At 37.3% G+C, this 23,949-nt stretch overlaps 1 protein-coding gene across 6 annotated transcripts in view; it reads left to right on the forward strand.

Annotated features, from left to right (window-relative positions):
• UBE3A (ubiquitin protein ligase E3A) overlaps positions 1-23,949 on the forward strand; it is a 55,558-nt gene that overhangs the window by 27,340 nt on the left and 4,269 nt on the right. For all 6 annotated transcript variants that reach the window (XR_004841848.1, XM_009637649.2, XM_035893209.1 and 3 more), the window contains 7 exons: positions 3,030-3,340; positions 7,293-8,548; positions 16,705-16,849; positions 20,583-20,788; positions 22,804-22,968; positions 23,335-23,490; positions 23,585-23,658. Coding sequence is in view for 5 of the 6 variants with exons in the window: in XM_009637649.2 (XP_009635944.1) it covers positions 3,030-3,340; positions 7,293-8,548; positions 16,705-16,849; positions 20,583-20,788; positions 22,804-22,968; positions 23,335-23,490; positions 23,585-23,658 (2,313 nt within the window). In the remaining variant the exon portion in view is untranslated. The remainder of the gene's footprint in view (positions 1-3,029; positions 3,341-7,292; positions 8,549-16,704; positions 16,850-20,582; positions 20,789-22,803; positions 22,969-23,334; positions 23,491-23,584; positions 23,659-23,949) is intronic.

Here is a 23,949-nt window from a genome sequence, read left to right on the forward strand (position 1 = left end):
TTGCTGGAACATGTCCAGAGGAGAGCAACCAAGCTGGTGAGGGGTCTGGAGCACAAGTCATACAAGGAGCAGCTGAGGGAACTGGGGTTATTTAGTCTGGAGAAGAGGAGGCTGAGGGGAGACCTGATCGCCCTCTACAACTGCCTGACAGGAGGCTGCCGTGAGGTGGGAGTCGGCCTCTTCTCCCTGGTAACGGGCGATAGGACGAGGGGGAATGGTTTGAAGCTGCGCCAGGGCAGGTTTAGGCTAGACCTTAGGAAAAACTTCTTCACCAAAAGGGTTGTCAGGCTCTGGAATGGGCTGCCCAGAGAGGTGGTCGAGTCCTCACCCCTGGAGGTATTTAAAAGAAGGATAGATGAGGTGCTTAGGGACATGGTTTAGTGGTGGGATGTCGGGGTTAGGTTAAAGGTTGGACTCGATGATCTCAAAGGTCTTTTCCAACCAAAGTGATTCTATGATTCTTTGTGATAAAATGTGTTGTTAGTATATCAGTGTTTATATATTGAAATAACTTTATTCAAACTATGTGTTATGTAAACTAGAAAGGTGTGCATGCCTCTTAAAGGCTAACAGTTTCTCCAGTTTGAAACAGTAAGTTCTCTCTTAAGAAATTGGTCAGCTTTTCACAACATATTTAGTCTGAATAACAACTCCAACTGCTTTAGTTAGACACACACATGCCGTGTGTGTGTATATATATATATACACACACACACACTTAAAACAGCTGTGAGAAATAATCCATGTAACTTGTAGGTGTATTACGTAGGTCAGAAAACACCAAAATTATGGCAAAAAACCTGTGCTCTACATGTAGACAGCAGTGGAGAAATAAGATGGAAGGAAAAGGTAATGAGGAAGGATAAAGTTAAAATGGTAATATATGTATATGCAATAACTGTTGGCTTATATGCATCGTTGAAAACATGGTCAGTGAGAAAGGGAAGAAAATTGAAGGAACAGTAAGTTTCAACTTGGAAAGAGCTTTCATGAAGGCATCAAGGTAATGCATAGGAGAGGCTGCAAGAGGAATAAATAAGGAGCATGTTGGTGAGACAGGTGGTCATAGCTCAGGTGTAAAAATTCAATATTAACAAAGAAAGGCTTTCACATTATATACTTATCTGCTTACAGATTATAATATTTCACACTAAATCTGAAGGTCTGGAATGATTGAAAGCCAAGAATGATTAAAACATGAAATCTTGGCATTCAGAAATAGATGTCTGTGAAATTATGTACTGGCCTAAGTTGTATTAAAAAAAACAGTAGTTTTTTAAAGCCTCTATACTAAAAGCTAAAGTACGAAAGACAAGATCAAAAAAAACCTTTATATTTTTATCCATATGTGGAGAGAGGCAGGTTTTCCAAAGTCCACTTATATAAAAACTGGAGAGGCTAGAACTTTTTCCTTTGAATAGAATACAGCTGTTCCTTGTTTATACAGTAGTGGTTTTGATGGTATTGCTGGTGCTGCTCTATTTCTTTTTTTTATGGTCTTCCACCTCTGTCTCAAGGTGCCAGGGAAACCTTTCTCTTCAATTTTTTTTTTTTTTTTCCATCTTGGAACTCACTGGGTCATTTGGAAGGTCAGGTAGACACTGAGGTAATGGTTTTCTTTGAGATATATTTTCTTCTCTAGGATCATGAGATATCGAAGAGTGAAAAGGAAGGAACAAAGGGGTTCTTGCTGAATAATATACGCTTCAATAGTTACTTTCAGAACTTGAGGACATTTTTGCTTCTGAAGCAACTGCACTGAAACTCTGATACTTAACAATATTAACAGCTAGGTGCAGCAAGTGCTGAGTAGTACCAGTGGGTCTAGCACGTCAGGTCTCAAGTACTTGTTCTGTGCAGAATCTGTGCATGCATCAACATCTGAAAAGGCACCTTTAATATTACAATTTCTGATTAAAATCTTGCTTCACAGGTTCTAATCTCTGTAGTACTGTATTACTAGTTAGGTAAAAAGCCTGCATGTTACACCTAATCAAAATGTTTTAAATGTTTCATAGTTGATATTTTTTGTTAATAACTTGTTTCCTTAAATGAAGTGAAGTTTTGGGGGTTTCTTTCCAAAATGTGAAATACGGTGCTCTTGGTGCTGCATGCAGCTTCTTCTGTCCCAACTACCTGCAGCTTTCCAGTGACTTCTTTACCATTTGCCTGTTTCTGTAAAAGTCTGTGACCTTACTAATTGGCCAGTTAAATTTTTCTTGTGTGTGTATTTATAGTACTGAGCAAATGAACATATTGACTTGTATAGCAATACAGTTGTAATTCTTCAAAATATATGCTTGCTATGTATAATTGCAGGAGAAAGGGGAGGATTTGGCAAATAACTTCTTTTTTGAGAACCATATACCTTATTAAGTGGGGGAGAGAGATATTCAGCCTTGAGCTCATCTTTAATCATGATTTTGTTGTCAGTTTAAGGAATATTTTTTTCTACAGGTTTAAATAGACTAAATATCTGATAACTTAGTCATCTGGAATCTTGATTAAAAAAAGGTTTAATTTTTAAAGGGTTTATATCCTCTTGGTGTAGTATTGATAGTATTACTAAACAAATGCCTGGATCATTTGTATTTCATGCCTCTTCCCTCTGTCAATGGCACCCATACCTCAGTACTATACATCAGACTCAATCACCTGTATGAGATCCAGTTCTGTTTCACTTGCAGCCTTGCTTTGCATCTAAATTGCTGTCTTTTTTGGTGACAATTGAGATTGTTCAGAACTGAACAAGATTGTGTCCACTATAACACTAGAATGTAAAGCTGAAAAGTGTGCATAAACAGGATTTACCTCTCGCATAGGACCCACAAATTAAATTGTGTTAAATGTATTTGCATTTGTCAAGATGAGAATACCGCATTTAAAAAATTTCCTGATGTGTCCTCTCTGATACAGAAATCTTGTGTTTCAGTGCCTGACTAATCTCTGCCTTGCTGATGCTTTTGAATGAGCTTTGTATGTGAAAGCTCTACTAATCCTTGTACTTACTGTTTGAATGTTTGCTACAGGAAGCGAGCAGCTGCAAAGCATCTAATAGAGCGCTACTACCACCAGTTAACTGAGGGCTGTGGAAATGAAGCCTGCACGAATGAATTTTGTGCTTCCTGTCCAACTTTTCTCCGTATGGATAACAATGCAGCAGCCATTAAGGCCCTCGAGCTTTATAAGATTAATGCAAAACTCTGTGATCCTCATCCCTCCAAGAAAGGAACGAGCTCAGCTTACCTAGAAAACAATTCCAAAGGTGCCCATAACAATTCCTGCACTGACAGAAAAATGAACAAGAAGGAAATGCAAGGCCCAAGAGATGACTTTAAAGGTAAGATGTTATTTTAGAATTTTCCTAAAATAAAATACATTTAATATGCATGAGTATAAGCCTACAGAATTTACTGTGGTGGTATTCTGCTGGCTGTGGTGGTGTTCTGCTGACTTCTGAAGTAAAATACACTATTTGGCAATCAAATATTTTACTATGGATTCTGAAAAATGGCTGGGTTAATACTGAACACTGATTCCAAATCTGGATCTTTACCACATCTCTGTTAAAATCCACATGCATTTGTTGCCTTCTGAGATTACTGGGTTTGCAAATATGGAGAGGTTTTTTTTAAGTGCTGTTGTATGACTGTTAGTTTCACCAGGTTTGTGACTCTTCTGTAGTTAATGAGTTATAAAAGTTACACTTTAACTAATTCCAGATTCTGTGTTAAGAAACTGTAACAGATGAACAAAAAATGATACAGTGGATGATAGGTGATACATCTACCAAGGTAAAAAAAGTTTAAGCAAAGCGATTTCTAAGACAGTGTACAAAAATTAATTACTGATCAGTGTGTCTTTTTTTGACTTCTGTTTAGTTATTCAAACTCTCTAGAATAGTAAATACATAGTACAAGAATAATTTTAGTTGTAATCAAAACCTGTAGTGCAAACAGAAATCACAAGCTACATGAAATTAAAGCCATTAACCTTTGAGCAGACCTTTAAGTATCATTGCAGTAAGTGGTATATAAACACAGAAGTTGATTTATTCGTTTAGCTAAAGAAGGTGAAACTCTTCACAGCGAAGAATTAAAAAGGCTTACAGAATCAGCAATAAAACATAGCACTGTTACAAGGGACCTGAGATGCTTCAGTCAATACCTGCATCAGCTTGTTCTTTATCTGATGCAAGGATAAACTTGTCCCCCAGTTATTTACGAGCTGAGTAAGCAAAGGGGCAAACAGTAGGGAGTGGAGAGGGGAACCAGTGTAGTGTTAGATGGGCAAGAGGCACATTAGGTCTGTTTTATGATTTGTCTTGTAGTTTTCTGTCTTTTTAATGGAGGTATGCACATACAGGACCTTCATCCTTCTCCATGACCCTACTGTCCTCTCTCCCCAAGACAGGTTGAGAAGACTCTTAGATATCTATCTCTAGAGACAGTCTGTTGTCTAAAGCAATGACTCTTCTGTCTTCTGACTTCATCTGTTGCAGCATCACAAGTATTGACCTGTATTTGTAGCTGTATGGACAGAGCATTAATCCATTCTTAAAGCCCATGTGAGACTCTTAGTTACCTTTGGAATTGGATGATGTCTAAGGAATCTAGTGCTCTGAATTTTTTTTTTTAAGGTCCATCTGCAGCAACAGTTACTGGGAAACTGCAGTTAAGTTTTTAAGAAAGCCAAGGAAAAGGATGTGCAGCTTACTTTTATGCTTGACATAAGATTGAAAGTTCTAAATAAACTGGAAGAAATGCCCTTCAGAAAGAATCATTTAAATTACTTTTCTGTAGTGCTGCGCCCTAAGACTATTGGGGGAAAAAATGTATCTGGACACCGTTGTCAGTATCTCAGTAATATCTTAGATGGCAGTCCAAAAAGAGGAAGGGAATAGAGAAATTGCAAGTATGTTTAAAGCATGGCTTACAAATGTAGTCATATATAGACACAGCCATTTCAAAATCAGTATTATAGTTACCTGGGAAGCTATTTCCAACTTTGATCACCAAAACATTAAACTGGGAACAGAGAAGGTCAGTGGACGGGCAGTGAGCACACAATCATAACAAAGTTTCCATAAGAAGTAATGAAAAGCTAAATAATAAATTTGCTAATTTGGGAGTGTGGTGTTGGCAATACATAGATCACATGCAGTCTTTTTCACAGTCAAGGACCACTGTTAAAGCTTGACTTCATGTACAGATTTGTCATGGAGTATTACTAAGAACAAGGTCTGAGAGGAGGTATTTTTACTTCACTGGATAACATGGTCACGACAGAAAGGTGAGAGGAGAAGCCATGTAAAAGCTCACGTACTCAGACACAAGTCCCGTAAAATTGACTTGAGTTAGAAAGCTTCACCTATGTTTGTTTTTCTCCAGTTGTTCTTACAGTTGTTCTTACTGTTGTAAAGTAAAAATGGGGCAGACAGTTATGGCAGCTGAGTTAAAGGATGGTCACAGGATATGACTTGAAACTGTTAATAAAACTGCTGATGGTAATACTAAATACTTTAACTGGAAATAGCACATGGTTTGTTCCTTAAATACTAAAACTTGTAAAAATGATGACTGGGAAATTCCTGTTGTGAGTATGGAAATCTGAAATATGTTGTATTGTTAAATTGTCAACTTTGCTGATAATTTTTATACTGTGAATAACTTCTGCAATCTAGAGTCAGTGAACTTGAGGCTACGGTCCTCATTTTGAGGAGCTATGGCATGGAACAGTATCTATACCAGCAGTTAAATATCTTTCAGGCAAGTTTGCTTCTTGAGTATGCAGGGCAACAGATAAAAATAGATATTGCACTAAGCTTGAATCCTTTCATAATATTTTTCAGTGCTGTTGTTTTTAACAGGACACTGTAGTTTTTAAGCTTTTTCACTGTCTTCAGCTTGGTCAGAAGTCAATCTCAGTAGCATGACATAAGCTTAACCTTTCCTGTGTTATATGTGCTCTAAGAATGTCTTGGGCCTCTGCAAAAATCAATAGGTTGTCTATCTTTGCATCACTGAGGTTGTATTTTTAATTTAATGACTGCTTGGAATGAATGTTGGTGTAGGCAATCATATTTCAAAATACTTTAACTGTCTTTATTAAAATGATACGCTTTCTTCCTTCTGCACAGGTAGTTTTTCTGGCATGGTTGGTGAATACAGTGCTGTGACTTGTGTTTTTTAGCTATCTAGAGATGCTATTAAACAGATTCAGTTTTAGTTCTAAAATGTGTCAGTTCAGAAGAATCTGCTTAAACAAGACCATCTTTTCAGGGTCTGATCATGTGGTAATCCTACTCTAAATCATCGTTTGATGTGAAAGCACCTGTGGGTTCTGTTTAAGAAGTAGCTAGGAAACTATAAATAATGTTTTCTCCTTCTCTTTCCTAAAGAAAAAGGAAGATAACAAATGGACCACCAAATGACTGATTTTGTATCAGGGGCTTTTGTGGTGGAGGGGGAACAGGCAGGTATTTGGGAGCACATGCAGATGATGAGTGTAAACCAGGTTGTTCATCTGAATAGCGTGTTGATGATGATACTAAAGCTGTTTATCTCTGTGAGAGAGTGTGGCCTAATGTACAAAGAAATAACCTACATGCCCAACAGTGTATGTAACTTAAAAGGCAGCATAAATTTCTGAGCATGTATTTGGGTTTTTGGGATGATTTTCAGGCATCAGTTTAGCATAAAAGCAGTTGCAGAAAGCATTAAAAATATAAATAAGAACTCTTATATTCCCATCGATATGCAACAAAACAAATTACTGAATCTTTTTTTAAAGATGTGTTTTTAAGGGAGAAGGTGTATGTGAAGTCCATACACATGTGCTGTGTTTGAAAGAGAGGTTGATACGGTTAATGCATGTCACAAACTAAACTGTGCAGATTTACCAGAAGACTGTATTGTCACACAGTTTTATTCATTAAGTCTTCTAAAGTTTAAACATCTTGCTGATTGATATAGTTGCTCTTGTTTAAGAGCATTTGGTAGTTAACAGAAATACTGTTAACTACCAAATGCAGCTAATTGGCTGCAAAACAGTTGTACTATTGAGCGTGTTCTCTGATTAGCATCCATGAATAAAGTATTTTATAAAATCATAGTGAATAGTGTTTCTTCATACTAATGAAATGATAAAGTATCTGTCTTGAGTTTATCCAGCACTGGTACTGTGTTTTCCAGTGTTAATGATATGATACAGATTCCTTGAGTAGAGTAAATGAGATGTATTTTATATTTTTCTTTTTGTCATATTAAAATTAATATTTTGTCTTTTTATAGATGTGACTTTTCTAACAGAAGACAAGATATATGAAATTCTTGAACTATGTCGAGAGAAAGAGGATTATTCCCCTTTAATCCGTGTGATTGGGAGAGTGTTTTCTAGTGCTGAAGCATTGGTACAGAGTTTCCGAAAAGCCAAGCAGCACACCAAGGAGGAGCTCAAGTCTCTTCAAGGAAAGGATGAAGACAAAGATGAAGATGAAAAGGAAAAAGCTGCCTGTTCAGCTGCTGCTATGGAAGAAGATTCAGGCGCATCGTCGTCTTCGTCGTCAAGAATAGGTGATAACACACAGGGAGATAATAACCTCCAAAAACTAGGCCCGGATGAAGTGTCTGTAGATATTGAAGCAGTCAGACGGGTCTACGATAGATTACTTTCTAATGAAAAAATAGAAACTGCCTTTTTAAATGCACTTGTGTACTTGTCACCTAACGTGGAATGTGACTTGACTTACCATAATGTGTACTCTCGGGATCCTAACTATCTGAATTTGTTTATTATCGTTATGGAGAATGGCAATCTTCATAGCCCAGAATATCTGGAAATGGCTTTACCATTGTTTTGCAAAGCAATGAGCAAACTACCCCTTGCAGCTCAAGCAAAACTGGTCAGATTATGGTCTAAGTACAGAGCAGACCAAATTCGGAGAATGATGGAAACGTTTCAGCAGCTTATTACTTACAAAGTCATAAGCAATGAGTTCAATAGTCGTAACCTAGTGAATGATGATGATGCTGTTGTTGCTGCTTCAAAGTGCTTGAAAATGGTTTACTATGCAAATGTAGTAGGAGGGGATGTGGATACAGATCATAATGAAGAGGAAGATGAAGAACCCATCCCAGAATCAAGTGAACTAACTCTTCAAGAGCTGTTGGGTGAGGAAAGAAGAAATAAAAAAGGTCCTCGAGTGGACCCACTGGAAACTGAACTTGGTGTAAAAACTATAGATTGCAGAAAACCACTTATCCCTTTTGAAGAATTTATTAATGAACCACTGAATGATGTTCTAGAAATGGACAAAGACTACACTTTCTTCAAAGTAGAAACAGAAAATAAATTCTCTTTTATGACCTGTCCCTTCATATTGAATGCTGTTACCAAGAACCTGGGTTTGTATTATGACAATAGAATCCGGATGTACAGTGAAAGACGTATAACTGTGCTCTACAGCTTAGTTCAAGGACAGCAGCTCAACCCGTATTTGCGACTTAAAGTGAGACGTGATCACATCATAGATGATGCGCTCGTCCGGGTAAGTCACGCAGCAACATGGAACTTAGATTTGTTGGTTCTGATTAGTGCAAACTACATGGGTTTTGACTAACTGAAAAGGACTGTTTAGTGCAGTGTTTTGTATACTAGGTTTCCTCTAGAAGAAACTCAGATAGCTTTACCGTACTGAGTTTGAATTATAAGCATGCTGCTGAAGATTTGTATGTTCAGCAGAACCACTTCTACTCAAGAGTGATTACAGACTTACATGTTTTGATGTGTCAAATAGTTCTTATTCCCCATTAACAGATTTTGTGATGTTACAGCTCTTAATGGTAAGAGTGACCAACTTCTGTTTCAGTACTTTACGTTTGTCCTCTGGACTGTCTTGGGTCATCTTATGATGGTAGGGTTTTTCAGATGGAAGTTGGAATTAAAGCCTTTCAGTTGTACACTCTTCATGTGGACTTCTGAACCTCTAGGTATAAAATGTGTGCAGTGACTGCATGATAAGTAGAACTTCTCGCTTCTCTGAACATTGGTGCAATTTGGTGCAAATACTGGTATGACTGAGAAAGGAGAAGTAAGGCCTCTTAGTACTGGAGAACTGTGAGACCAGCCTGTTTCTGAACATGCTGGCTTCTTAAAGTAAAACTTGAAGCCAGTTCTTCACACATTTTTTGGAAGATGGGAATTACAGAGGATAGAAACTATAAAGAATATTTCACAATAGGCTTTTTCATAAATACATCCTTTAATTTTAGGACTCTTCCTCCTTTTATTTTTTGCTTAAAGCTGTTATTTTTCAGAAGCTCATTTTTCTGTGTTCTGTTACTAAAGCACAACAATGTTTGCAAAATTTCAAATTTAATCATGGCTTTAAAGCTTGTTGCTGAAGACCCAGATGGGTATTTGGAGGGACTCTGGAAAAAGTACCTATTTTTGCCTATCAACCCAGCTGTTACTTCTAGTTTAATTTGACCTCTTTAACTGCTACTGAAGGTCAATTGTGAGAGCCCTAAATGAGCTCCCACCTTGACTTTTCTGTGTACCTCTGAATTTCCAGTTGGTTAGCTACTTCATGGGAACTGCTGGTATTATGACTTCTCAGGGAAAATGTTTGTCTTCAAGTAGGAAAAATAAAATTGCAATGGCTTCTGTCTGTAAACCCAGTTATTATATTAGATGAGAAATACAGTGTTTTGAGATTAAACCCTAGTGTGTACCAGTTTTCTAATATAAGAATACTCTTTGTAATTTTATTACCTATCAGACTTACAATTCTATCCAGTTACATTTTGTCACATTATTGTAATGGAGTTTGTTTACATTTCCAAAGCTAATGTAACTGGATAGAATTGTCACACTATTGTAATGGAGTTTGTTTACATTTCCAAAGCTCTGTTCAGCTTTGGGATACATAAATACTGGAAAAAAGGGAGAGATGGTACTATGTCTTTAGGAGAGGATGTGCAAAAAGAGGGTAAGAGCTAGTTCTAGGCAGATGTTCATTTTAATGTCAGTTCCAGCAGAGAGGAAGCAGACCTTCCTCATACTGACGATGGGAAGGAGAATCTGTAAGTATGAGAAAAGGTGTTCTTCCACATGTTGCTTGTTGTGGAAGGAAGTTGAAATCCTTGAGGACAAGAAATCTGTTTGGTGTTGCTTAGAAAGCTCAGGGGCAACATCAGGTCGGTGCAGCTACTGTATCACAACAGGGCCACAGCACCCATTGCTGTGCACACTCTTCGTCTGTTGGAAATTCGGGTAGTTCAAATCAGATCAAGCTCAAACATACTAATTTAAATTGTGATGCACTTGCAGCAGCCCTTGCACAGCCTAGCAGCCTATGAGTACATGCCTGGGCAGTTGCCATGGATCCTCTTATGGCTGTTAATTTAAGCTGTCAGAACATGCTAAATTATGGTGATCTGACTCTGTCAAAGCCCCAAGGAGAGTAAGAATTTTAAACTGTTTATTCTGGGACAGAAAATTAAGAAGATAAAATTGTTCTAAATTCAAGCAGTCTGAGCTGAACTGTAATGTTAGTCAACAAAAGCAAGTGCAGCCCAGATATTTCTTGAAAGTGGAAAATAGATTGTATTTGGTAAAATGGAAATGAATGAAGGCTCACCATCCTAGCTAGAGGAAGGGAGCTGTATGTGCCATTTCAAACAGCAACAAAGTACCTGTTGTGAGATGATGGGGACTTAGAGAAAATTGTGTTGATAAATGTATGTACAAAGGTCACCTTTTAATTAACTGACGATATGAAGTATCACTGTTCAAGGAAGAGATTTAATATATTCCTGAGGAAGTGTTAGAAGCTAAAGGAGCAAATGAAACAATCCAATGTCTCTGTTTACTGTAGTGTGCCTATGTCTCTTTTTTTTCATTTTTTTTCTTCTCATTTTAATATCAAAAAAAGATGCAACAGGAATACATTTGGAAAGCTCAGAGCCTCTTCAGAAATATTGTCAGTCCTCTTAATGGCAAAAAGGTGACTGAGAGGACATAAAAGATGGCATAGAGAAGTTGAAGGGGAAATACTGTTTTTTCTCAACTGGTAACACCCAGACGTGTTATCAGGAAGCAGGCTTAACATAAGCAAAAGGACTTTTTTTTTTTTTCCAGACAGTGTACCTTAAAATTATGGGTGTCATTGCCCAGAACTCGTAGCTGTTTATGAAAGATCCATCAAAAGCTAATGGGCATTACAGGCGTTTTCATGTGACCCACACACCAACCTCATGAATCAGCTAAGCTGCAAGTCTGCTGGTAGCTGGAAAAAGCATCGTAGGGAAAATACTGTTCCATGCTGTCATCTTGCACTTTCTTCAGTGGGTGCCTGATCTATTTAAGAATTGCCTGCTGTGGTTTCACAGTTACTTCCTGTAACTGATTGAGAAGTGATTTATTTTTTTTCTCAGTAAATTTCACAATTTTTTTTCCACTTCCTAATTGGCCTGTAGTTGGTCTGGATGAAGATCTTCAAGTTTATGTCCTAATCCTTGAAGTGACTTGCCCTATCTCTGATTATAGTCAAAGTTGGAACTGCAGGTCAAAGATGGGTACCATGTGCTTCTGCAGTAGCACTGACAGCATCAAACCTAAGTGACAGCTACGTTGTAGGAGTTTGCTTCAGAGAGGATTGCAGTTTTGGATGCAGTATTGAACTTTGGAAGGGTTTCAGTGAAAACTATCAGGAAGATTCTTGCCAAGATAATAATCTTCAATAGTAAAAGTGTATTCTTAGGTCTGTTCAGTGAGAAGATGTTTCCAAACATGCTTAAATTACAGGTAAGTAATTATGATTTCCGATATCTTTACCCTTGCATTGCACTTTTTACTTCTGGGGTTTCGATACTTAGACTTGTTCAAATTGTAAGTAATTACATACTGATGTTACTAGACCGGGGTCTTTACAGAACAACCACTGCAGACTTTTTTGACTTTATATGAAATTTCATAATAAAAAAAAAATCAAAAATATTGATTAAAATTAGGTTGAGATGGTCTTACTCGTATCTTCCTTATTGATGCTGGATATTTTTCAAGCAAATATATTGATCAGCCTTCATCATTTCTTTTTGAAAATGGACTAAGTACGGGTTTTTCTCTGCTAATTAGTCGAGGTAATTAAGTTATCACCAAGCTGTTGTTCTCTTATCAATATTTAATATTTAAACTTTTAGAATTCATTATGTACACCTCACTTTCTGGACTTCATTAAAACCAATATGATCCCTGGTAAGTGATTTTTCTTTTTTTTTTTTAAATTACTGTAGGATTTTTTCCTTTTACTGAGAATTTGAAGCAATACCTTTTTAAATACCTTTGAAGCAGTAACTTGTTTAAAGCCACTTATTAAGAGAATCATAGTTCACCCTGGAACAAATATCTAAGCAAATATTTGTTTACACATTCATTATTTGATTTCTTTGCATGTATGAAGCTTGCATCAGAAACTTATTTTTCATTTTTTTTTATTGAAATGGGACTTCATGAACATGCTTTCTTTGTATTATATACTTCCTGTATACTTACTTCTATGTATGCTAGTCTGAAAAGTCACTGGGGGAGGTGGGATTGCAAATAGTAAGGTGCTAGTCCCCACTTCTATTAAAGAACCCTTACACCTGGGAGTTGGTAGCTGAGTTTGCAGTTCTTGAAAACAGGTGGGTATTTTTGCTTTTTTGTCTAACAGGTTTCTTTTGAGATGTTAACTGTGCTCCTGCTGAGTCATGTTACCTGAATGTGGTAGTAATGAAAGGAAGTTTATCCTTAAATCCCCTCTTCTGCCTTTTCATTCCCCAACAGCTATTTCTTTCATCCCCTTCCTTTGAGTTTACTTTTTTTTTTGCACAGATTGTATGTGGATTTATTCTCAGGTAGCAGTAATTTAAAGGGCATGAGTTATGACACACAAGTTCTGCAAGTGAAAATGTGGTGGATTCCTTCAGCAGTGTCTGGCTGGTACTTGCTCACAAGTTAGAAACTCGCTTTGACAAATTTCACATTGAATGTAGATGGCGGGCACACAGCAAGCCTCTCCTGCTTGTAAATGACTCTGCTAAATATATTGATGAGCAAAAACTCTTACATGACAACTGAAGCCAGTAGGCAGATTCTCTCATAGTATACTAGCAACAATGTACTCCAGGAGCTTTGAGGTTCTCTTAGCCTAAGTCGATGTTGATGTATGCTCAGTTGAAAATCTCAGCACTAGTGTGCCTTGGTTGCATGCAGAATATGTCTGACTGGTGACGTATGCGTGAACAGTAAAGTGCAGCTTGAGAGGATGCTTCTTAGTCACTTAAGTGTTATTTCACATGCAGTTTTGCAGAAAATGTAGTGACCGACTTATGTCACGTTGTGTCACTGATACTTTCCAACTTAAATTAGTTGTGTTCGTGTCATTCTTGCCTTCTAGCATGGAAAGTATTCCTGCCACTGCCTTAAAGAGAACTTTCATGTTACATTGCTAGAACTTGTGGGTTGTTTTGATAATTTTTAAATGAATCAAGATTATTTCAAATAGTACCAGTTTTAAGAAGGTAACCAAACTCTGGTGTAATGTTAAGTTTTCAAATGTTGTCGTATTTCTGTCACCCAGTTGATGATTCCAGTCTCTCAGTAAAGCGCAGTGTTTTTCTGTAAGCAAAGTAAATCATACAGTCTCTTATCCTGTGGCACAATATCATGTTTAAGACAACAAAATACAGATATTCTTTATAACATCATGCCTCAGCTTTCAGTTTTTCAATTTGTAGATAGATACTCAGTTTTTGATGCTACTGTTTTAGACATGCTACACGCAAGCTTTCTGGGAATTCCCTGGAAAATGTAATGATGACTTCAACTGCTTGGCCAGTCAAACCAGCATGACAGAAAACACATTGGCTTCCGAAACTTTGAGAATTCACACACAAGCGTGGCTTGGGTTTAGCTAGCAGCATCTGTGGTGACACAATTGGGGTAGCTATGATTGTTTAAAAAAATTAAAACCAAACAACTTCTGTTTAAAGTTCAGACTTTCTTGCTATAGAAACACTGCTGCAGTTCTGCTAAAATTCAGTGCGCCTCTACTATTGTGGCTACTGCTGCGTTTCCCACTGAGTTCCAGTTTTCTTGTGAAGCGTCAGTGTTGAAAGATGTGGATGTTCAAAGGAGCAGCTAAATTCACAACCTTTAGTTGAGCAGCTTTCAGCAACATTGTCCTGGCTATAGAAGCTACTTCAAGGAACGTTAGGCTTTGACTCAAAATACTGGCTTTTTGGTAATCCTTTATCTGACTCGCTTGCAGACATCAGCACAGCGGTCCAATCTGCCCAGCTGGCACTGCTCAACTAAGTGTTTCCTTCCCCTCTTTTAATACTGCTTTTCTTTTACATCACTCATTGCAGTGTAGTTCTCAGCCAAAAAAAAATATTTTTAAGTAGCTTTTAATTGCTTTATATGTTTAAATATGAGCACTCTCCTTAATATAAATGTATTTCTATGATACAAGAGAGCCTTTACACTATGACAAAGAGTTGCTGTCCCAAAAGAAATGCAGAGGTAATGCTTGCTTTCTCAGAACTCATCAAAATTCATAGAACTTGCACAATAAATTGCTGGTGGTCAATATTACAAAGCCAACAAAGTCATGACTGGGGAGAAACACCCAAAGTTGTTATTAATGCCAGTTGCAAGCAGAAAGGTTTCAAATAGGAGAACATCTGTCTGTCCAGCTTGAATGTATAACCTGTACTTACGGTCTTTAAATAAATGCTGCTTCTCTGGTTTTAAAAAGTCTCAGTTGTATTTGGAACATGGCTTAAGCTCCATTATCCCTCCTATTCAGGAACAAAATTTTTTTACATGTCTGTAAGATGGCATAATTTTAAGATTGATATGAAAGGCAGGGTGCAAAATGACACTGTTATGGGAAGCGTGTGATGAGAATACCAATGAGGGCTGAACTGCAACATGGTTTTGCTGCAGAAGTGTTATTGATAAAATACAGTTAATTTCAAAGAAGAAATGTTACTTGGTCTCCTTGGGGGCAAAAATAGTTTATTGCAAATTACATGCGATAGAATACCAAATGGACAGAATGCTTTAGGTGGTACATTACAAGATTATGTGGAAAATTTAGTTATTTAATGTACATCTCAGTCTGCTAATGTGAATTCACTTGCTCTTAGTCTTGGGGTCTTCTGGCTTACCCCCATTTTTTTATTTTTTTTTTAACTGAGCTTTATATGCTATGGAGCTGATTTCACTTGCTCTTGTTCTTGGGGTCTTCTGGCTTACCCCCATTTTTTTTTTTTAACTGAGCTTTATATGCTATGGAGTTACTCTTCCTCTTCCTGACAGTAGTTTTCAATACCAGTTAGTGCAGTTCTTTCCCCACATGCTCCTTTTGCATGAGGAGCTTCAAAGTCTTCAAATCCGTTATGCTAAGCACTCATCTTCCCCTGCTGTGCTGCTTGCAACATGGCTGGCTGGCTTGGCGGTTACTGGGAGAAAATGTATCTTACTGGTGGTGTCATGAGTTGGTGGTGTCGTTACTGCCGCCCTATCACCTCTCTTCTGTTCCTGTTTTCCTTTATACTTCTGTAGTAAAATTCTGGGATGTAAACGATGTGTTGGCATATGTGTGTGGGGATAGGGTGGGGTAGAGAAATAAAAAGAAATGATTTGGCCTGTGAAGGGCACCTGCTGGTAAATACAGTTTGCAATAGCAGGATTAGAGGCGAATCTCACCAGTATTACAGTCTTGGCAGAGGAATGTACAGGTCCATCTGTGCCTTACTGTACACTAAACATACCTACATGGCAAAGAAAACTCAACAGCAGTAATCACGCTGCACAGGTTTAAGCAATGTGTTTATGCTTTTAAGCCTCATATTTCTTATCAGCTGCAAAGTATTCTTGTATAACTTGATTTACTGAAAGAATGCATTTTTGTTGGAAGAAATAGACATGAAATCCTTTCCTATGATAGTCACAATTTCTATTTGACCTTAACTGAATTCTCACTTTCATGGAAGCAATGCAGTAAATCTGTTTAAAGGCACTGAATAAAGAGCAGCAAGAGATTTCTGAGACTTCTTCATTAGAGTCAAGAGGAAAGGGGATTGATTTGACTGTAATATAAGTGTCTTTTTATTTCTTTTTTTTTTCCCCTCAGCTCTTTGTTTGTGAGATGCAGCTACTAGTCAAAGGCTTGTCTTCTGTTTCCCACTGTAAATTATCACATGAAGGTTCTGAAAACATATCTGTGTAATCCCTTCACAAAACCATCCATTGTCAAGCATGTAGATCAGATTGCAGTCTCTCTTCATTGTTGGATGAATTTATCCCAGTAATACATCTTGTTTTCATATTGTTTTCTGTGAATTTTGTGCAGCACAATGCTAACTTATTTAAAATAAGTGCTTAAAAGAATAGAAATGGAGAAGGCTAACAGACTTAATTGGCTAACAGATCAGATCTGTGGTAAGTTTCTTGCTGTGTTAATCCCCAAATTCTAGTATGTGCTTAGAGTGATTTAGTGTTACTATTGGTTTCTGATATTTTACTGTTGTCATTTATACTTGCTTTCTTCTTAGGTTTGGAGGGTAGTTTTGATTTCATTATTTGATGTTCAATTGAGTCTTCTAATAAACAGATTTACTAATTAAATGCTTCTGTCTTTTCACTCAATAGCTAGAGATGATTGCCATGGAAAATCCTGCAGACTTGAAGAAGCAATTGTATGTTGAATTTGAAGGAGAGCAAGGGGTAGATGAAGGAGGTGTTTCCAAAGAATTTTTTCAACTGGTCGTGGAAGAAATCTTCAATCCAGATATTGGTATGTGTTCTAATAATGTACTAGTTTATGAGATTTTTCCCGTGAAAGGTTGGACCAGATGAATTTTCAAGGTTCCTGCCAACCTGGGCCCTTCTGTGTTTATGTAATGCCTTTCTACATCTGCTGCTGCTTCTCTTTGAAGCTGTCCAGGTTTCTTGGTGATCATGAGAGTATTTGACCCATTGAGGCTCAGTATTTCATCATCAGTCATCCCCTAAGGAGGAATGATGAAAGGAATAACTGTGTATAGTTAGTGAAAGCTGCCATTGCTTGCTTAGATATAAATCAGTAGTACAGGGTTTCTTTGCAGGGTTCCTTTATTTGTTCTCTCACCTTTCTCCTCGCTTTGCTTTGTGATTAGCTTCTAGAATTAGTAATCAAACCAAAGAGGAAGAGCTTCTGCAATAAAACCAGAGTAGGACTATGGTGAGTTTTCGAGTTATTTCCTCCCCTTCCTCCAGCTTAAAAAATCTGATAGTCTCAGTTCTCCTAACGATTTCATCTGAAAGGGGTACAGATCTAGTGTGGCAGTAATGTCAAATTTGATTGTAGTTAGTTAAGAACTAAGAGTAATTTGATGTATTGGAGTCAAAGTTTCGTATTTGTTTTAACAGTCACATTTCCATCTTACTGTTTTTCACTTTGCTCCCTGCACCAGTCTTTTATGCTTCCGTTTTTATACATGCAAGGGTGTGCTGCTTTTAATATGCAGCTTGTCTGCTGCTCTGAAGAGATTAAAATGCTTTAAAATGTTAGGAATCTTTGTCTTAGAATAGAAATGAGACCTACCAGGTTCCTATACTAATTTCATAGTTTATGTGAAATACGATGTCACGTTGTAGTTCCTGTAATGGCTTCCATTATAAAGAAGCTCACCAGCTTATGGCCATTATTTAGTTTGGGTTCACCAAACTCTTTTACAAAAGAAAACCGTTGTTCTTGGGTTTGTAGCTTAGAAAACTGAAGAAACGCAGAAATTCATTTTGACTGGGTTAAAGAGGAAGTCCCCAGAATTGGTAACAGAATCTGAACCTTGGCACTTGCTCTGCACTGTACGCAAGCCAGTTCTTGTAATAAGTGATATAGATCTGCAGACAAGTCTTACTCACTCTGAAAACTGCTATTAACTTGGAGAGATTTGGAACCTGATTTAGCAAGGTTATTTGCAATAAATTAGAGTATGGCAAAACAAGGAAGTCTTAGTACTTTGACTGATGAAGTTGCATTTCCAATCCAAAATACATTTTTGACCTGAGTTTATCTAAACAGAAGTTGTGTGGGATGCTTATATTGAAATACACCTATTTAGCAATTGAAATCTGATTCAGCTAAGATCCAGCCAGGATATATATGCTCCCTGTGTATAAAGATGGGTAATAGATTAGATATGCATGCATGTTTTAAATTTTACTTCTGTATATAAAATTTTTTAAAAGTACACTTTTTTTATTCATATCAACTTTGGAAAAAAAGGCATTTATTGGCTTTTGGCACAAATGTGTAAAAGCAGAAAATGTACCTTGCTTTCACAGTTGTCTTTTCTTTTGCACTTATTAATACGCACTGCAGTATAGCAGTTTACACACCATAATGTCACCAAGCGTGACTTTAGTTGATTTGTAGATACTTTATTTACCAGAGAAAATGAAGGAAATCCTTTAAATGAAATTTAAAATGTCCTCTGATAGGTACGTGTGGAGTGATGTTTATTGCTGTAATAGTTTCTTTGCCATTACATTTCAAGTGTCTTCATATTAAACTACCTTGAAGTTTTACTCAAAGGAGGCAATAACTCAGGCAGAATATTAGATTTATGACCAACAGTCACCATGGTAAAAGGGAAGAAGGAATAACTTCATGTAATATTCCTAGCAACGCTATTCAATTGTTTTCCCCTTATGGTAGCTTCCAGTTTCTTCTGGTGTTTTATTATGATTTTGATGTACTATAGTCTTAATTTTGGTCAGTGAATAAAATGTTGCATTATGCATTAAAGTGTTTCCAGATGTGGATCTGGGTAAACTGTTAGTCCTTCATTATTAGACATTTGCTAGAGTTGTTTGTTTTGACTGTTTAACTCTTCTATCATCTCCCAGAAAGTACAAGTCATTGCTTTTATGGTGCCAGTAATCCTGAAGTTACTTCAGTCAATTCAGAAAATGGAATGCAGGCTTCTATTTAATGCTTCTCCTATATATATGCTTGTGTTGCTCACGCATTTCTGATTTCCAGTTGCTTTACCTGATGTGTTAGTCTGTTACTTGTGTGCTCCCCTAATAGCTGACCCTGTCCTACTGCCTTACTGAGATAAATAATCTTCAATTTGGGGGACTAGCCAGAGTCTCTGAACAAGTTCGCAGTTTGTTTCCTTACATTGAATGAGAATTCAGGCTTTATCTCTTGGCTGAAAGTGGCATCTTACTTTCAGTCTTAGGAGTCATTTTGTGACTTTGTTTGTGTGGCTTTGTAATCAATTTGTACATCTCCATAGGTTGTGAATAAGCATACCTTTTAAGAGCTGACAAGGTAGATCCTTGTGGCAAATGTAACTCGTGTTCTTGACCACATGCATTGAACTTCTGGTGTGTGAGGAGGAAGGAGCCTGGGCTCTTTTCCTTAGGTTCTGCCTGGAAATCATGGGACTTAGCTGTACCAGCAACAGGTCACTGGGACTATACTTGTGCAGGGTAGCCTCTCTCCCTCCCCTTAAGTCTATGGGGTTTGCATTTATCTTGCTTCTCAGCATCTAGTCAGGTAAGCAATCGATTTTACCGTGGCACTCATTTAAATAGTTTATAGCCTGTACACAAACTGGTTTCATAAACGAGCTAATCTAGTGGGTTGCTACAGCCAAAAGGGTAAGGAGCTCTTTGCCCTTCTCTTGTCTGTACAGTTCTGTCCGCTCCCTCCCTCTCCTAGTGTGTGCCAGTTCAGCTGCTTGAAGCCTTCTGTGAAGGTAGGCAGCTTGTGAACTTGGCAGGAAATTGGTCACCTGAAACAGTCAGCTGAATCAGATGAAGGAGGCATAGGGGAACAAAGAAAATATCTCCTTTTCAACAGTTACAGCCTGTTAAAATTGCAGCCCCTCCTGTGAAATGATACTCCCGTGTTACATTTTCCCCTCAAGTTAGGATGTATATGATAGCTGCAGCAACTCAGTGGACCTTGTTGAGTACCTTTAAACAAACAAACAAAAAAAACCCTCTTAGGCATTTAACTCTTAAGTTTACATGTGGTGGTTAATCCCAGCTCCATCATTGTAGCTTCCAATTCAGTAATAGGGCTGCACCTAGCCCCATTCCTTTGCTGGAACTGGCCTGGAAAAGCCTTTGAGGAAAGGTGATCACTTTGTAGTAACTGGAGTTCTTCAGGACTGTTTTATCCACGTGGTTTTCGATTGTGTTTACTTGTACAAAAGTTACTATCAATCTATGTTGGCAATGTGCTGCTGCTTCCTCAGTAACAGAAGGGGACGAAAGGTTGCAAGGTGGGCCTTGCAGGATGTTGTATCTCAGGTCTCCTGCATGCTTTTAGTGGTCATGTGAGTAACAGTATTTTGAGTAACTCCAATTACCGTAAGGTAAGTAGCTTATCTTTGTCACTAAATTCAGCATAATGTTAAGTTAAACATGTTTTAGAGGCATTGTAATGTAAATGGGTTTATAATGGTATGTTTTATGTGTCATTTTTATTGAAATGTAACCATAATTGTTCAACATCATGTTTTTTACAGGGATGTTCACATATGATGAATCTACAAAACTGTTTTGGTTTAATCCGTCCTCTTTTGAAACTGAGGGTCAGTTTACACTGATTGGCATAGTACTGGGTCTGGCTATTTACAATAACTGTATACTGGATGTACATTTTCCCATGGTTGTCTACAGGAAGCTAATGGGCAAAAAAGGAACTTTCCGTGATCTGGCAGACTCTCATCCTGTAAGTTCATTATGTTCTTTGAGTTCATTAATGCATTTTCCATGCAGTAACTTGATCACAGTCAGTCAGAAGTGGAAGTGAAATAACCAGTGACTTGTGCGAAGAGTCTGTGTGTGTTAAAATAAATTCATAAGCAGTAAAACCTCTTACTACATCTGATTTGGAGGAGGCAGAATTGTCAAGTCAACAAATAGGGCTGGTTATCAATAAAGCTTTGCTCTATTTTTTTGCATGCTGCCTAAACTGCTTAATATTACTAAGCACTATTAAGCATAAACTATTATTAATAGTATCTTCCCAAAGAGACTTCTAAAATTAGGCTGTTATATATAGAAGTAGGAGGAAGGTTTGCAGTACTATGTGAAAGCAATGGTAGACATGCAAAGGTGCGATGCTCATACTGGTTTTTGTCTATAGCAAACAAACCACCAAGCTGCTGGCATGCTTTAGTAGATAGAGCATAGAAGCACGTATGCAGGGCTTCTTGGCCCTGCTCTGTTTTCAACCAAAGATCACCAGTAGCTTTCCATCATGCTGGCTAGTATGAGTTATTAGTATGCTTCATTTCACTTCAGATGGTGGGACATTTCCCTTTTCATAAGCAGTTACACAAAATCTTCACTATTCAAAAAAGATGAATAAAGTGATGCTATTTAAAAAGAGCTTGCCTTTTGGTTTTGTTTAATCGGAAAATGAGGCATGTGTAATCAAAAAAAAAAAAAGGTTATCCAGCCTGCCAGCTTTGACCAGCGTCTCTGTAAAATAATGTTGAGAAATACACAGTGCTCCCAGTTTCCTGTAATTTTTATTACTCACAATTTTTTATGACAGAAAAAGTGGATTTATTTCTGTGGAACAAGACAGGGCATTTCTTAATTTTTCTCCCCAACACTTATGTTTCTCCTCTGAGACCTACACTGACTTCTTTTAAAATAACCCTTTTAAAACTCTTTGTATTCTAATATGACTTAAACACTTACTTCAGAGCTTCTCAAATCAAAAATGAAATTTGGAGTAGTCAAGTCTCCCATTAGCTTTTGCTAATGCTGTAGAGCATGGAGGACAGGGTGTTCACCAGCCCTGACCACCAATGGTTCCAAGTCCAGTCATTTTCAATGCAAGAGATTTTTAAAGAATCAAAAGGATACAGATAGTTAGGGGATGAGGTTTACATGTAAGCTTTGAATAATTAAAACATTGAGGGGAATTTATTACTTCTACTTCACTTCAAAAAATATAGTCGTGCTCAGTTGTTGCTTTTACCTTCACTCTGCATTCTTGAGTCCTGCTCCTCTGACTCGGCCAAAGAATTGTTCCTTTCTGCATAGCCTTTTCTTTCCAAGAGGGTCTTGGGATTTTCCTAAGGCGTAGCAGGGAAGAAGGCCGGTTGCTCTTTTGTACAGAGCAAACTCTTACAGGTAATTTCAGATTCCACTTGGCAAATTCTGACCTAACTTGTGATTGTGCATAAATGTTTTCTTAACTTAATGACTTCCCCATCTGTGTTGCTTCAAGATTACTTCCTAGTTTGTTTGGGTTTTAAATCAAGCTGTAGGAGATAAAAAGCCTGCTGCCTGAATTAATCTGATATAAAATATAGCATTTTATTTGATTTTAACACAGATATGTTCAACTTACTAGTGTAACATGTCCTGGATGCCAAAAGTAAATGCAGTTTCAAAAGAGTTAAAAGAGGAAGAGGTGATCAGTGGCTCCTAAGCTACAGGTCTGACCGTTACATTTAGGAAGATTCCTGGGTACTGGTAGGCTCTTCTGAGGGAGTTACCAGTCATTGCCATGTTTCTTTTTTGTCTTTCCTTAATATCTGCTGTTGGTTGTTTTTACAAACACTGAGCTTAATATACCTGTTTGGACTGTTACGGGAGATGGTAGGTGACTTCTGTCATAGGATCTAACAGCCCTCTTTCAGGCAGACAATTTCATGTCTTCTGGTATTACTCGGTGAAATCTATTGAAACTTATTTATGACAGCCACATATTTCTTATTCTATTAGGTTCTTTACCAGAGTTTGAGAGACTTACTAGAGTATGAAGGAAGTGTGGAAGACGATATGATGATCACATTTCAAATATCTCATACGGATCTCTTTGGCAATCCAATGATGCATGATTTAAAGGAAAACGGTGATAAAATTCCTATTACGAATGAAAATAGAAAGGTACACTCAAATGATACTTTTTAACACAATCCATAATTTTTAGATACTCACTGCAGAATTTTGTAGGACTCTATAAAAGTTTGTTCTCACATAATTAAAAGCCTTTTAAAATTGCCATACACAATGTAATTTTAAGCCGAAAAGGCTTCTCTCTTAAAGTAAGCATTGATATATGCTTACATAGCTTCTGGGTGTGGTGTTTGACCCGTTTGAGAAATATTTGAGACTTGCTCTTTGTTACTGCTGAGTAGAAGCTGAGCCCAGATAATCTGCATAGAATCACAGAGTTAAATGTATTTTGGGGAGATACTTCAAGTGGCACATGTCAAAGTACTAAGGTTTTTTTGGGGGATTGTTTCCTTACAGGAGTTTGTCAATCTGTATGCTGACTATATCCTCAATAAATCAGTAGAAAAGCAGTTCAAGGCCTTTCGGAGAGGATTCCACATGGTGACCAATGAATCTCCTTTGAAATATTTATTTAGACCAGAGGAAATTGAATTACTTATTTGTGGAAGTAGGGTAAGAATCCTGAATTTACACCAGAAAAAGTGGAGCTTTTTTGATCCAAAGTATATAATCAGTGGTTATTTTTAAAAATGTCATCTTCTTACAGAATTTAGATTTTCAAGCACTAGAAGAAACTACAGAATATGATGGTGGCTATACAAGAGACTCTGTTATTATTAGGTAATTTTTTTCTAATTTCTGAAAGGTTAAAAGCATTTTACATGCCTGTTTCTTCATAATGAATTTAATATTGTAAATTTTAGTATTTTTGTAGTACTGGAGATGCTAGTGTCTTATGTATCATTACGCTTCATGTACTACTCTCATTGGAAAAAAGCAGGTAATATCAGCATTGTCTTTAGCTTCCAGTGAACTATGGTAAAGGTTAAGAGGGATTTTTCCCTGGATTTTTGCCTTTCTCTTATACCATATAGTTCACTAATCCCCAGTATAAACAGGGCTGTTTCAATA

Source organism: Egretta garzetta, unplaced genomic scaffold, assembly GCF_000687185.1.
Source record: "Egretta garzetta isolate BGI_Z169 unplaced genomic scaffold, ASM68718v1 scaffold504, whole genome shotgun sequence".
Classification (NCBI taxonomy): domain Eukaryota; kingdom Metazoa; phylum Chordata; class Aves; order Pelecaniformes; family Ardeidae; genus Egretta; species Egretta garzetta.